Source organism: Myodes glareolus, chromosome 6 (genome assembly GCF_982192425.1).
Source record: "Myodes glareolus chromosome 6, mMyoGla1.1, whole genome shotgun sequence".
NCBI classification, from domain to species: Eukaryota; Metazoa; Chordata; class Mammalia; order Rodentia; family Cricetidae; genus Myodes; species Myodes glareolus.
Genome location: NC_142031.1, coordinates 24,014,964 through 24,029,371, shown reverse-complemented (window position 1 = coordinate 24,029,371; position 14,408 = coordinate 24,014,964). Strand labels below are relative to the sequence as shown.

Sequence of the window (14,408 nt, the reverse complement as noted above, 5' to 3'; positions counted from 1 at the left end):
ACAATGAAGAAACAGCAGAAACCAAACAAGAGATTAAAATTTCACTGGATAACCTTAAAAACAAAATGGAGACAGCAAAGGAGAACGAGGTGAACTTAAAGAGAGCACATAGAACTATGAAAGACAGACAAAGAAAAGGAAAGAATTCTGTGAGACAATTGCAATAGTATTTGTACCATGAGAGTCCTGGGAAGAGAGAGCAGAGAGGACGTAGAAAGCTATCAAAAGGAAGAATGCACGGACATTGCCTCGCTTTGGAAAAGGCACAATCTCACAGGCTCAAGACACTCAGTCCACCAATCAAGCTTAACTCAAAAAGCCCACATCCAGATACATCCTCACTTAATTGTTTTGCTCTATTTAGTTCTATTTTCAAAAGTGGGGGTGGGGGCAAGAACATCTTAAAAGCAGCAAGGAAGAGGCCTGTCACACCAGGAGACGAGCTGTCATGGAGGACAAGAAGAGAGGCTAAAAGATGACATCATCAACTTAGAATACTAAACCACTGAAGATGCACCCCAGGCATGACGTGGAATGGATACTTGTTCACTGAGAAGAAAACTAAGACAATCTGTTCCTAGCAGCCATGCTTTAAAAGATTACTAGTGTAGCTTCCACCTGTAAGACGTCCTAGCAAACATAAAGATGGAGGCTGAATCTGTCTTTTCTGGGAACTTGATGCTAAGTACAAAGCCCCAGCATGAGGTAGGAGTAGATATTTCAACTGGCATAGAAAGGCCTGTGGGTGTGGCGATTTCTCAGAAAATTAGGAAGTAATCTACCTCAAGATCCAGCAATACCCAAAGGAAGCTAATTCTTACCACAAGGACATGTGCTCAGCTATGTTCATAGCAGCATTATTTGTAATAGCCAGAACCCAGAAACAACCTAAATGCCCTTCAACCAAAGAAAGAATAAAGAAAATGTTCATTTACACAATGGAGTACTACTCAGCAGTAACAAAAAAATGGCATCTTGAAATTTGCAGGCAAATGAATGAATCTAGAAAAAAATATTAAGTGAGGTAACCCAGACCCAGAAAGACAAATATTATATGTGATTACTCATAAGTGGCTCTTAGACATAAAGCAAAGAAAAACCAGCCCAGAGAACCTAGACAACAAAGAGGATCCTGAGAGACATACATAGATCTACATAGGAAGGAGAAAAAGACAAGATCTCCTGAGTAAATTGGAAGCATGGGGGTCACAGAAGAGGATAAAAAGGAAGAGGGGAGGCAAAGAGGGAAGCAGAGAAAAACGTATAGCACAATAAAACCAATAAAAAAGATTTTCACTAAAAAAATTATCAAAAATAAGGAAGAAAGAAAGACCTGTGGTTTTCATGCTCTATTTCAGTGAAAATTATTTTTTAAACTTAGTTTGACAATTTTATATAAACTGATTTCAAAATAAATGTATAATGTATGTGGTTTTATTTTCTTAGAAGAATATGTATATATGTGAATTTACTCACACTAAGATATATCATGTGTTAATTTTCCACTGCCATGATAAAACATCATGAGTAAGGCAACCTCTAGAAGGGATGATTAGAGATTACAGTTCCAGAGGGACAGGAGCCCAGCATTATCATGACAGACAGGGAAGCTTGGCATTGGGCAGGCATGGTGGGAGTCCACATATAAACCATAAACAGGAAGCAGAAAGGGGGAACTAGGAATGGCATGGAGTCTTTGGACTCTCAAAGCCCACCCACAGAGATGTCCTTCCCCCAGCAGGAACCAAACACTGTACTGTATGAGACTATGGGAGGCTTTCATTCAAAACACTACACGTAATAGTTTCAGAAGGCAAAAAGAAGATCCTACACGCTTTGAGGAAAGTAACAATGTCTTCAAAACACTGGGCACTGATTTTTAACCAGTAAGTCCCATGTGTTGGCTAGTTGTTTTTACTTTGGTTGGTGGTTTTGGTTCAGGTTTTTTTTTGGGGGGGGGTTCAGTCAATTTGACACAAACTGAAGTCATCTGGGGAGGTGGAAGATCAATTGAGGAATTTCTTCTATAGATTGGCCTGTGGACAAGTCTGTAGGGCATTTTCCCCATTAATGATTGATGTGGGAGGACCCAATCTAAGCCTACTGCGGATGGTCCTGTGTTATACAAGAAAGCAGGCTGAGACATCCTGGTCTACATAGAGAGTTTCAGGACAGCCAGGGCTACACAGAAAGACCCTGTCTCAAACATAATAAAAGAAAAGAAAACAATAAAGGAATCGGGCTGAGCAAGCCATAGAGAAGCAAGCAGTGTTCCTCTGTGGCCTCTGCTTCGGTTCCTGCCTCCAGGTTCCTGTTTGAGTTCCTTCCCAGGTTTCCCTTGATGATGGACTCTAAACCATAATATGTAATGAGCCCTCCTCGCCCACAGATTGGATTTACTGTTTTATCACAGCACTAGAAAGCAAACTTAGACATCAGCCAGTTTTCCAAGTATGAGAATATTAAATATAGATATTTGTAGAACATGAAATAATGTGTAGGGGATATCTACTAAAGGCTGCATTTCAGCAAAAACAAAGAGCAAATAGAAGAATAGGAAAGCAGTCCTGAAAACAATGATCCAGAGAAGAAAGAGGGAACTCCTAGGATACACAGTAGCTCTGAGCCTGGAGGGTTTACAGCTGCAAGGACACATCTGGGTGCTGCTGCTGTGATGGGGAAGCCCACACATTTCTGAGCAGGCCAGCGATCTGCATTTGCAGCACATTTGGGGAGAAGCGAAAACCCTCAGGTGGCTCCTACTCTCAGGAACCTCATCTCTTTCATGTCTCCCTACAGAATCCAAAATGGGAAGTTGTGGGTGATATTTCTTACAGTGAGCACCTGAAAGAGTAGATGACACACAGTAACCAGCCGGGTGTGATAAGGAGGTGCTCTTAATGGGAAAAGGCAGGGGTTCAGTCTTACCTCCAGGTCATGAATGGATACAGGCTGGGTGGGAAGGCAGGAAGCACACCTGATCTTTATGGTCAGGGGGTTCAAGTCTTGTTTTTGCTCTTCAGTCATGATAGGCACTTCTGTTTTCAAAGTCAAAAAGCAATCTAAAATGTTGGCAGACTTCTCACTGCCCCGGCTGATGACCGTTTTCCAGCCTAGAAGGAGACAGATACAGCTTTAGTCCACAACAGTTAGAAGCAGGTTCTCATCAGAAACCTGACAAGAGCTAATGGAAAGTTCACAACTACAAGGGGAGCTGGCATCTTCGGTACAGGAAGGTAATCTGCAGGTTACCAGAAGAGAAACACAAACACCAACCCGGCCTCAAAACCTTTGATTTACAACGGTGGTCTGCCTGTAAGATACGTTAGTGCAATAGTGGCACAAAGCTTGGAGGAGTAACCAACCATCCAATTTAAGGTACACTCCATGAGATGGAACCTATACCCAATGCTACTTGGGTGGCCAAGAACTTGAGACTAGATAATCCAGGGTGAAGGTAAGACAAAATACCATTATTCTGGCACTACTGGCAGGAGATACAGCACTCCATTGAACTGGAAGTCCAGACACCACCCTCACACCCCCACCAAAGCCACTTTCGGCTTATAATGGCCTTAAGCCAACAGGCTAAGAAAGAAATAACAGTGTTAGGAAGTATACTGATCCAGATCACCAAGGGAAAATCAGTGGAGGTCAGAAAGATTATGTCTGGAGTGCAGATCTTCTAGGGCTACCACGTCCTGTGATGAGACATGGGGATGGGATGTGGGAAACTGCAACAACCTAATCCGGGCAGAATGACAAGGGGTACAGACAAGACCTTTCAGGAATGAAGGTGTGGGTCACTCCTCCAAGAAAACAGCTAAGACCTGCTGAGGTGTTTGCTGAGGGTGGAGGAATGGGTAGCAGAGAAAGGTAGTTATAAATACTAGCTGGGGCCACACGACCAGTGGCAGAAAAGAGGATTATAAAGGGCATGTATGTATTTTGTAAACAATGTGTTTGTACAGATATGATGTGGGCTTCCCCTCTGTATGCTGTGAATACCATTGGTTAATAAAGAAACTGTCTTGGGCCTGTGCAGGGACTAGAGGTAGGCTGGGAAAACTAAACTGAACTAGGAGAAAGAAGGTGGAGTGGTGAGGCGCCATAGAGTCACCAGAGGAGAAAAATGCAAACTACTAGTTGGAACCTTGCTGGTAGGCCACAAGCCTCATGGTAAAATGCAAAATAATAGAAATGGGCTAACCAAAGATAAAAGAACTAGCTAGCAATACGGCAATACGCTTAAGTGATTGGCCAAGCAGTGATTTAAATAATATAGCTTCTGTGTGATTATTCGGGAATCTGGGCAGCTGAAAAATGAACAAGAGCCTCCTACAACACAGATATTTGTGATTTCTTCCCTCTATTTCTTTATCATGCAATGTAACATCAATTAAGATGATATTATATTTAAGTTTGAGATACTAAAAGAATGTCCCTCAAGAGACACTGCCATCTATTTTAAATTCATATTGTGTTTTCAGTTGTACATGGGATAGTTATATCATGTTAGGCAAATGATCTGATTAAATATATAATGCATTTGTAGCTGTACATGTGATAGTTACATCTTATTAGAAATAATTATGGTTAAATATATAACATGTTTGCAGTTGTATATGAGACAGTTTTATGATGTTAGAAATAATTATACCTTGGTTGTTGCTTTTATCTAGAAATTAAGCATGACATAAAGAGATATAATTGTGTTTTAAGTTGACAAGGGGCAGGCTTGTGTTATGGAATAATCTTGTACACTGTGAAGATGACTTTCCCAAGGCACCTTCTAATTGGTCTAATAAAAGAACTGACTGGAGGTAGCTAGGCAGAACACAGAGAATGCTGGGAAGGGCAAGGTCTGAGGAGTCCTGAGTCAGACCCATGGGAGAAACAACATGGGAAGTTCATAGATGAGATTAAAAAGCCTTGGGGATGCACATAGTTTAAAGTGGGTTAAATTAACTTGTAAAATTGGCCAAGCTATTTATAATTAGTAACGAGTCTCTGAGTGATTATTTGGGAGCAACTGCCAGGAAACTCCACCTACAGACTTGCGATTGCCATTCTTGGTTGTCAACTTTGACTGCATCTGGAATTAACTAAAACCTATGGCTGGGTACAGCTCTGGGAGATTATTTTTCTTAATTAAAGCATTTGACATGCAAAGATCCACTTCTAATCTGGATCACACCTTCTACTGGCAGCCTATAGAAGGGCATGGAAGAAGGAAGCTTGCTCTTTCTGTCCTCCTCTCTCTCTCTCTCTCTCTCTCTCTCTCTCTCTCTCTCTCTCTCTCCCCTGTGGATCAGGCTGTAGTGCTTGGGCCTCTGCTCCAGCACCATCCTTCTTGCCATGATGATAAATAATGGACTAAGCCTCTGAAACCATAAGTAAAACCCCAATTAAATGCTTTTTTCATAAGAGTTGCCTTAGTCATGGTGTGTCTTCACATCAATAGAACAGTACTAAGACAGAAGTCCTGCTTGTTGGTGGAATGTGGGCTTTATATTAGAAAAGCAGTTGAACATTTTAAGCGGTCCTTAATGGATCATACTAGTAGGAGCCTAGAAGACAGTGGTGCTGAGACAATGTAAATTATTACAGCTCAGCTCAAGAAGTTTCAGAGGGGAAGAATATTAGTAAGTGGCCTAGAGACCATTCTTATGGTATCTTAGCAAAGAATGTGGCTGCTTTTTGCTCTTGTCCTGAAGCTAAATTGAAAAGTTTGGGATTAATAGCTTTAACAGAGGAGACTTCAAGACAACCTAGTATTTACTGACTGTGTCATGTTTTTGCTAGTGGTCACTTTTAACACAGATTTACAGTGAAAAGGAGCAAACAAGACCAGAAGAAATATAAAACGCACAGGTTGAGGAGAAAAGGAGCCCCAGAAAGTGTAATGGAGAAAAGTCCAGGGCTCAAGGAGATAAAAAGCTTAAAGAAAAGCCTGGTGCTAAATGTAATAAGGAATGGTTCCAATTTGTGAAAGGAATTTAAAAAGCTTAAGCACTGAGGACAACCATAAAGAGCTATGATTTGTGTGTCAACTTGACAAGGGGTGGGACAGAGAGCTGATACAATGTAGCTGAACAGAAGGGTCAGGCTCCAGCCCCAGAAAGCAGCAGAACTCAGTAGCTTCAGCCACCTGGTCCTGGCTTTAGCATCTAGACTACAAGAAAGGGTTTACAGAATCTCCCTCTGTGACTAAGGAAAAATGCTGAGGACAGGCATGTGTCAGGGGTGGTCCTGCATGGAGGCCCAAAGAGGCTATTGTGTGAAGCTGCAAAGGTGAAGTCTGAATTGTACTGAAGATCCCAACCTGTTGGAGATGCCAAAGTTATGGGATACCTGCCAAGGAAGGCTTCAGAGTGGGTGTGGAACCCGCCCAAGGGAGAGAAGTGTGTTATAGTCAGCAGAGCTGGAAGGAGTTGGAGATGTGAACACTTTGGCCTAAGTCAAGGAGATGCAGAATTTCAAGTTTTCCCTGTCGGTTTTCAGTCTCACTTTGGTTCAGTATTTCCTCACTGTGCTCCCTTTCCTCCCTCTTAGAATGTTAATGTATATTCTATGCCATTGTACGTTGGAAGCATATGATCTGCTTTTTTATTCTGATTTTACATGAAGTTACAATTAAATTGCTATGAGTCATAAAGACTTTGAACTTTGGACTTTTAAACAGTGTTGAGACTATGATAGACTGTGGACTTTTGAAGTTGGACTAAATGTATTTTTTTGCATTATGATATGACTGCAAGTCTATGGAGGTCAGGGAATGTGGTGATCTGAATAAGAATGGCCCCATAGGTGCATATATTTGAATGCTTAGACTCGATTTGAGAAGGATAGGAGGTATGGTCTGGCTGGAGAAAGTATGCCAATGGGTGATGTGGGACGTCATTCTATATATGTGTTGCATTTATTGGTTAATGAATAAAGCTTCCTTGGTCTACGACAGAACAAAATATAGCCAGGCTGGAAGAGAAATGGAGAGAGAGTAGACAGAGTAAGGGAGATGCCATGTAGCTGCCGAAGGAGAAGGACACGCTAGAGCCTTCCCTGTAGGCCACAGCCTTGTGTCGATAAACAGATGAATAGAAACGGGTTAATTCTTAGATGTAAGAATTAACTAGGAATATGTTTAAGATATTAGCCAAACAGTGTTGTAATTAATACAGTTTCTGGGTAATTATCTGGGTCTGGGCGGCTGGGAAACCAATGCACAGTTTCTGCTTTGAGGTTTTAAAAGCCCAATCCAGGACCAGTGGCACTCGCTTTTCATCCTCTCTGTGGATCCAGATGTGGAACTCTCAGAACTCTCGGCTGCTTCTCCAGAACCATGTCTGCCTGCGTGCCACTGTGCTCCCCGTCATGAGGATAATGGACTAAACCTCTGAAACTATGAGCAAACCCCCAATTAAATGCCTTCCTTTATGTGAGTTGCTTTGGTCATGGAGAACTAAAGAGGAGCAGGGGGAGGGGAAAACCATAATCAGGATATTTTATGTAAGAAAATAGTCTATTTTCAATAAGAGGGAAAAAAGAAATGATGAAGAATAAAGATTCATGCCACAGGGAAAGCCTTTAAGAAGAATCAGAACACCAGACATGGTGGCAATCATTTGTCATCCTAGCACATAAGGGGTGAGGCAGGAAATGCTCAAGTTACAGGACAGCCTGGCCTACACAGCAAGACTCTTGTTTCCAAAATTCAAGAGCTGGGATGTAGCTCAGTGGTAGGGGGCTTGCCTAGTATACCTAAAGCTGGGGGTTCATCCTTAGAACTAGACACACTGGAAAATACCCACAGATGGAATGTCGAATGCCAACATCCCAAACAAAAGTCTAAGCTCCCTAAGAGACCTAAATTTTTATCATTTTATCTCGACTGTCTAAAGGTAAGGTGCGTATTCCCTGAATCACAGTGCGTACAGTAAGAAGTACAGGTGCACGGATGCCATGCATACGGGGATAACTGTTTCAGTGTGTGGCTTCTACACAGCTGACCGTACAGTTCTAGACTCGAGGCATGACTTTGGGGTCATGAGCGAGCGGACCTGGAGCCTGGCCTTCACTTCGGACAATCCCAGGGGTCAAGCTGCAGTGGGCAGCTAAATGCAAACCAAACATCAAATGAAGGCAAGGGACACCCGTGTAGGTACCTGGAGCTGAGGGGCAGGCACCTCTTTAACTGTGGCCATTATTAAACAGGCATCTGAAGAGGACATGACAGGCACCTGTGGCATGCACCCGACTTCCCCTCCCACCCGGTGCACATGACAAACCATACAGCACACACCACAAGTGTCTGCAGCACCCTGCCCCCAGTTAGGATGACCAAAACTGTTTCCACCTTTACAAGGTCACCTACAGGAGACACAGAGCCCCAGAAGGAACACCCTGGTTCTCCGAGCTCTAAACTGACATCGCTGTCGCCTGGTCCTTGGGATACCTTCTGGAGCTGCCGTCATTTTCACTTTATGGACTGGAAACTGAGCTTCAGACAGGTTAAGGAATCGCCCAAGGTCTCTGAACTCTTACTCTGTAGAGTCAGCAACCTGCCCCGGCTGCTTCCTTACCCAACCCTCCACTCATCACCCCCTCCTTTAATGCAAGAGTTCACCCCCAACCTCAGGATCTCCCAAAAGATCCCCCTGGGGACCAACTGCTATCTGCTATGATGGGATAGAAAACCTCTGGCCTAACCTAAAAAATAAAATGGTGTGAGTTTTGGAATAGATAATCTCAGGCTATGATTTCACGTTGGGAAGCAGCCGGCCCTGCGTCAAGGCCATTCTAACTGACCGTCACCTGCAGTTGTTAAGGTCAGGGTTCATCTCCGCTTTCCTGGAACCACCAGCATCCGATATCTGTCCTCCCAGTGATCTGTCACCTCCCTACCAGCCACTCAAGTCCCTCTCTTGGCAAGGTCCTGTACTGAACAGTTCACACACATTGTTCTGTGACACCTTGGCTTGACAGGTGTGTGGGTTGGTGCCATCTCAGATGAAGCCTGCACCTCTGCAAAATAGCCAGTGGGGGAAGCATAATCCTCCTGAGAGTGAAAGCCCAGAAAAAGGGTTGGAAAAGGTTTGAAATTATTTTCTTTAAATAGAAAAGAAAGGATTGTTTTCCCCCATGTTATTTTATTCTTTTTTAAAATTACATAATTTAATCTAAAATGTATCCTGAAGATTTCATCAAAATATATGAATATAATAAACATCTGTTCATTGTTGGCCAGAAGGCGGAAGCATAATTTATAAAACATGGAAAATTGTACAAGTCAAAACAATACAATCCTTGCTCCACTACTGACCTGTATTGGCTGTGTAGGTTACTTAACCCCATTTGTCCTCACTAGAAAACAATGGTGACAACGAAAACCCTCTGCCCCCAACACCATCCCCAGCTCATTGGGAGGATGGACAGAAGCCTCTCATGAGAGGTAAATGACAGGACATGACGGAATATATTACAAATAGTCCCTATAAACCACATCCTTCTGTTCCATGTACGAGATACTTCGATAAGGACCTGTAGGAACGCAGTCACTAAAGGGTGGCACCTTAGGTACCAAACAAAGCTGTGACAGTTATGTCCTGACAAGTTTCCTTGTCCTTTGGAGTCAAACACTCCCGTTGAAGCCCTGGTTCTACACATATAAGCTGTGCGATGTTGCAGGGTATAGACCTCCCTGGGCCTGCATTTATTTTTCTGTACAGCTGAGTGATTCCTGAGGTGACAGTGAGGAGGAAATGAGGGACCGAGCAAGATCTCAGTCTCCACAAGTGTCTCACAGGCGAACATTCTAAGTACCAGCAAGGAGCGGCATGATGGCCAGCTGGATGGAGAAGATGCTCGGCTTCCAGGCCGCTGATGCCGGCTTCATGTTTGCTTCCTCCTCTGTCTGGTACTTCTTCACTTTCTTTGGGGCTTTCTTCTTCAACTCTGAATCTTTCCCTTTCACTTTAGAACCAAAGGAAATCAATGTTAGAAGGGATTTTTTGATGCTTTGACATATGAATTCACATATGCTACAGAGACCAGGAAGGTTCTGGAAGCTCCTAGAAATCAGGCCTTACCTTTTGTACTGCTATCTCTTCTCACAACCAGGGAGGTAACTAAGATTAGGTGACAAGCTATCATCAGCTAGTGGAAGATATGGAGTGAAGGTGTCCCCAACCCCTCGGAGACTAAGGTCACCATGGTGATGACACTGTACTGAGCTCCATCTGCTTAAGTTACTCAGCACAGAACAGCATATAAATTGGGCTATAGAGCGGAGCTAAGTTCCAAGCCCAGTTCCACCTTCCTACAGGAGTGGGGAGGGGCTTCTAATCCTAGATATCTCATCTGTCTAATGAAAGCAGAATGTTGGGAAGAGAAGAGGAACAGAGAGTAAAATGCTCAGCTCAGTCAGGCCTGGTGGTGATGCCTTTAACCCTAGCACATGAGACAGAGGTGGACCCACAAAGGTGAGCTTGAAGCCATTCCAGTCTACATAGAGATTTCCAGGCCAGGCAGGGCTACATAATGAGTCCTTGCCCTAGGGAGAGAAAGGCAGAGAGAGAGAGAGAGAGAGAGAGAGAGAGAGAGAGAGAGAGATGCTTAGCTCAGGTTGGTCTCAGGCAACAGCAGCATTAGCTGTTAGCTTGGGGAGCATGGCAGCCAATGAAAAGTCTAGAGAGCCCGGGCTCAGATACACACATGGGACGGTTGATTGGAGCCAGAGGGGGCATCTCAGAACGGCAGGAAAGCAGGGAAGTGGCAGCGACTGGTCATTTTAAGCAGATGAACCTGCAGGGCCATCCCATCCCATCTCTGAAACAAACTCCAGAACAAACTTCAGAATCATCAGGCAGGTCTCTTGAGCCTGCCTGCACTGGTGTCATACGAGGAAGATTTCCCAGGTGTTAACCACAGTACAGACTAGAAAGAGGCAATGAAATAACTTTCACACAAAGCAAGACACCACAAGTGATGTCCTAAACCATGTCCGGGAAGGTCACCTGCCACCGACATCCATAACTAGCAGATGGTGTGAGGCAGATCATGTAAAGTAGGAAATGCGCAAGCCTCTGAAATGCTGGGCAGCCACACGGGAAGCCAAAGGTGTAGAGTCAATGTGGCTGGACACTGGAAGTCGGAGTAGGGAAGACTTTCAGCACAGATTGCTGGGAACAGTGAAGCTCCACCTAGACGAGAACAACCAAAACCAGGCACAGACAACTGTCTTGTCCACAAGTCTTCCAAGCATTGAGAACACGGTGATCACTGCAATGGTATCAGGCATGGCAAGACACTAGGAATATCAAGTATTCCATGATAGAATGGGGTGATGGACAGTGGTCTATCTACCTGACAGGGTGTTCTGTAAAAGTAAGAATGAAGGTAGCGTCCTTACATATGTGCACATGAGTAAACCTCAGAAATGAAGTTGAGCACAAAGAGCAAGCTGAAGGCATTGGAGAGCACTGAACAATTCCCACATCCCACAGGAATAAGAACACTATATTATCTGAACGCGTGAGAGTGCATGGGTTGGAGGAAGGAAAAGAAGAAAGGTATGTCCCTCAAAAAGCAGGATGCCAGGAGCATGTACACTGTATCTGTTACCTTTTGTTCCTTAAAAAAAAGGAAAAAGGGGAGCTAGAGAGATGGCTCCATAGGTGAAGGACTTGTCCCACAAGCATGAGGACCTGAGTTCAAATCTACAGAACTCACATAAAGCCAGATATAGTCGCTGTAGTCCCAGCGCTCCAGGGTGAGATGGGAGAGACGGGAGAAGCTCCCAAAGTCAGCCATGCTGGTGTACGCAGACACAAACAAAGTAAGAGACCCTGCCTCAAACAAAGTAGAATGCAAGGACAGACTTTCAGGGTCAACCTTCTGACCTCAAAACATGTATTGTGGCATTCATGGAACACTATGTGCACACATGCACATGTGCGCACACACACATACCGCACACATAAGTACACACATGTAGAAAACAAAAACAAAAACTGGTAAAATATCACAAAATATTGAATCCTAAATTGTGGTGCATAACTTACATTTTCTGATAATTTTTTTCTGTCTTCATTCAAAATAAAAGGAATGGTTGGAAAACTCTCATTAAAATGCTTACAAAGCATTTTCTAGAGAAGAAAACCCTCTGGAGGACTTGAAAGATATTTGAATGTGAGTGTGGGGACCACACCCTAGGGCCTCCAAAGTAGAAGAGAGTGTTATGCTGCTGTCTGTGCCTCCAGCACACAGACAAGAGCAGGAGTCAGTCTCTGCTGCCCCAGAAACCAGCGGATGACTGGCAGGTGAGGAAGCAGCTGAGCAGCTGCCCCAGACTAAGGTGAAGCAACCCATCCAGGGAAGACTCAACTTCACTGGACACCTGCCCGACTACCAAAAACATGGTGAGAAAGTTCAGGCTAAGAATGAGCAGGTAGATTGGGCAGTGTCTTAGGTTTCTGTTGCTGCAATAAGACACCCCCAAAAGCAACTTGGGAAGGAAAGGGTTTGTTTGGGTTACAGGCCATAGGCCATCACCAGGGAAACCATCAAGAACTCAAGCTGGTAGTAACCTAGAGGCGGGAGCTGAAGTGGAGGCCATGGAGAAGTGCTGCTTACTGGCTTGCTCTTCTGGTTGGTCAGCATGCTTCCTTAAACAACACAGGACCACAGCCCACGGGTGGCACTGTCCCCAGTGGGCTGGGCCATCCCACATCAATTATTAATCTAGAAAATGCCACATAGGCTAGCCTCCAGCCAGCTGATGAAGGCATGTTCTCAGCTGAGATTCCTCTTCCTAGATGACTCTAGCTTGTGTCAAGATGGAAAAAAGAAAAACTCAACCAGGACAAATGACTTCTGGGGATTCTTGTTGCTCCGCAGGCGAGGATTTTGTACTTTGCATGAGACAGCCCATGACATAAGATGCTGGGTCCTTCATCTCCCCAAGGAGCAAACTATCCCTTGTCTATCACGGAGAGCTTTTCTATAACCCTGACAACCTGGAGTCTACCCACAAACATGGTACGACCATGCCATGTTCCACCTGTTCATTGGGAAGTTTGTTTTAGAGAGCAGACATTTTCATGTCTACATTCCCTCAACTCATGGACCAGGAATCCAAAACTACTGGTGGAGTGGAAAGGATGAAAATTCTGTGGGTGAGTGAATGAACAGACGGATGGATGGACAGACAGGCAAGTGGATGAGTGGATGGATGGATGGGTGGGTGGATGGATGACAGATGGATGGATGGATGGATGGATGGATGGGTAGAAGGGCAAGTGAAAGTGTATATAGCATAGTATAGTATAGTATAGTATAGTACAGCACAGCACAGCATAGTATAGTCAGATGCCAAACAATCTTATTCAAATACCTTAAAGTTAAATATTTCATAACTTTTCAAGTCTAATGTTATAAAATGTCAAAATCCCATTGCAACTTACATTGAGACTTTTGTTTTTCTATCATGTTTGTTAAGCTGCCCAATGATGATCTCTCAATGAGTTCACTGATCTCCGTCATGGTTGTTCCAGCCAAAGAAACAGTCGCTTTCACGGTGCCTCGTCTAGAAAATGCTCACAGAGACAGGACAGTGAAGATAAGCATACAGGCGCCACATCTGCCTAGGAATTTTGTCAAATGTGGATGATGTCTCAGAAGCTTGGGGCAGCCTGGGACCCATTAAGTCCACCAATCTCTCTAGTAACAGTGATCAATGGGCCACACTTGTATGACCAGAGCTCAAACCAACTAGAAAATGTAAAGAAAAATGATATGTTCTCAAAGTATCTAAGACTATGAAACATCTAAGAACTCTCAAGAATTAGCCACAGCATCTACGGGAAGTGAATATTAACTCCACTAAAGTCTATAAAGAGGGTGCACGTTTAAGTAAAAGGATATGCCATGATCATGGGTGGGGCAACGTCAAATAAATGTCAATTTTCTCAAATTAATATGAAAATTCAATGAAAAACAATATTTCAAAGTCAAAAGTGTTAGCTAGACATGACTACATGCACCTTCAGACCCACACTCAAGAGGCTTAGGCAGGAGAATGGCTTGATCTTAGGAGTGTGAGCCTAGCCTGAGCAAAAGAGACTGTTGCCAAAGAAGACCGAGCAGAGGAAGCCAACGCTGCCTACTGCGTGTGGTCCTAGATCTACTCATAGCACCACAGAACCCCAGCTGGGGGTCCATTCTCCACCCTGGCTTCTCCAGAACCAGCTTGACTATCCGAGGATCCAGGACGGCGACTTTCTGGAAGCCCTAGTCGAAACTCCACAGACTGAGACTGCAGGCTGAAACCCTGGCCCCAAACTCCAGCTTTCTGACTAAACTCACTGGAGGCTCTCGTTGCCTTGTGCAGAGAGTGGGGATTGACAGTT

At 44.0% G+C, this 14,408-nt stretch overlaps 1 protein-coding gene across 2 annotated transcripts in view; it reads right to left on the bottom strand.

Annotated features, from left to right (window-relative positions):
* The window catches only part of Cfap92 (cilia and flagella associated protein 92 (putative)), a 48,476-nt gene that overhangs the window by 20,259 nt on the left and 13,809 nt on the right, over positions 1-14,408 (bottom strand). For both annotated transcript variants that reach the window (XM_048416654.3, XM_048416656.3), the window contains exons 7-9: positions 13,464-13,585; positions 9,823-9,972; positions 2,929-3,113 (exon numbers count right to left, since the gene is read on the bottom strand). In XM_048416654.3, coding sequence (XP_048272611.1) covers positions 2,929-3,113; positions 9,823-9,972; positions 13,464-13,585 — 457 coding nt within the window. The remainder of the gene's footprint in view (positions 1-2,928; positions 3,114-9,822; positions 9,973-13,463; positions 13,586-14,408) is intronic.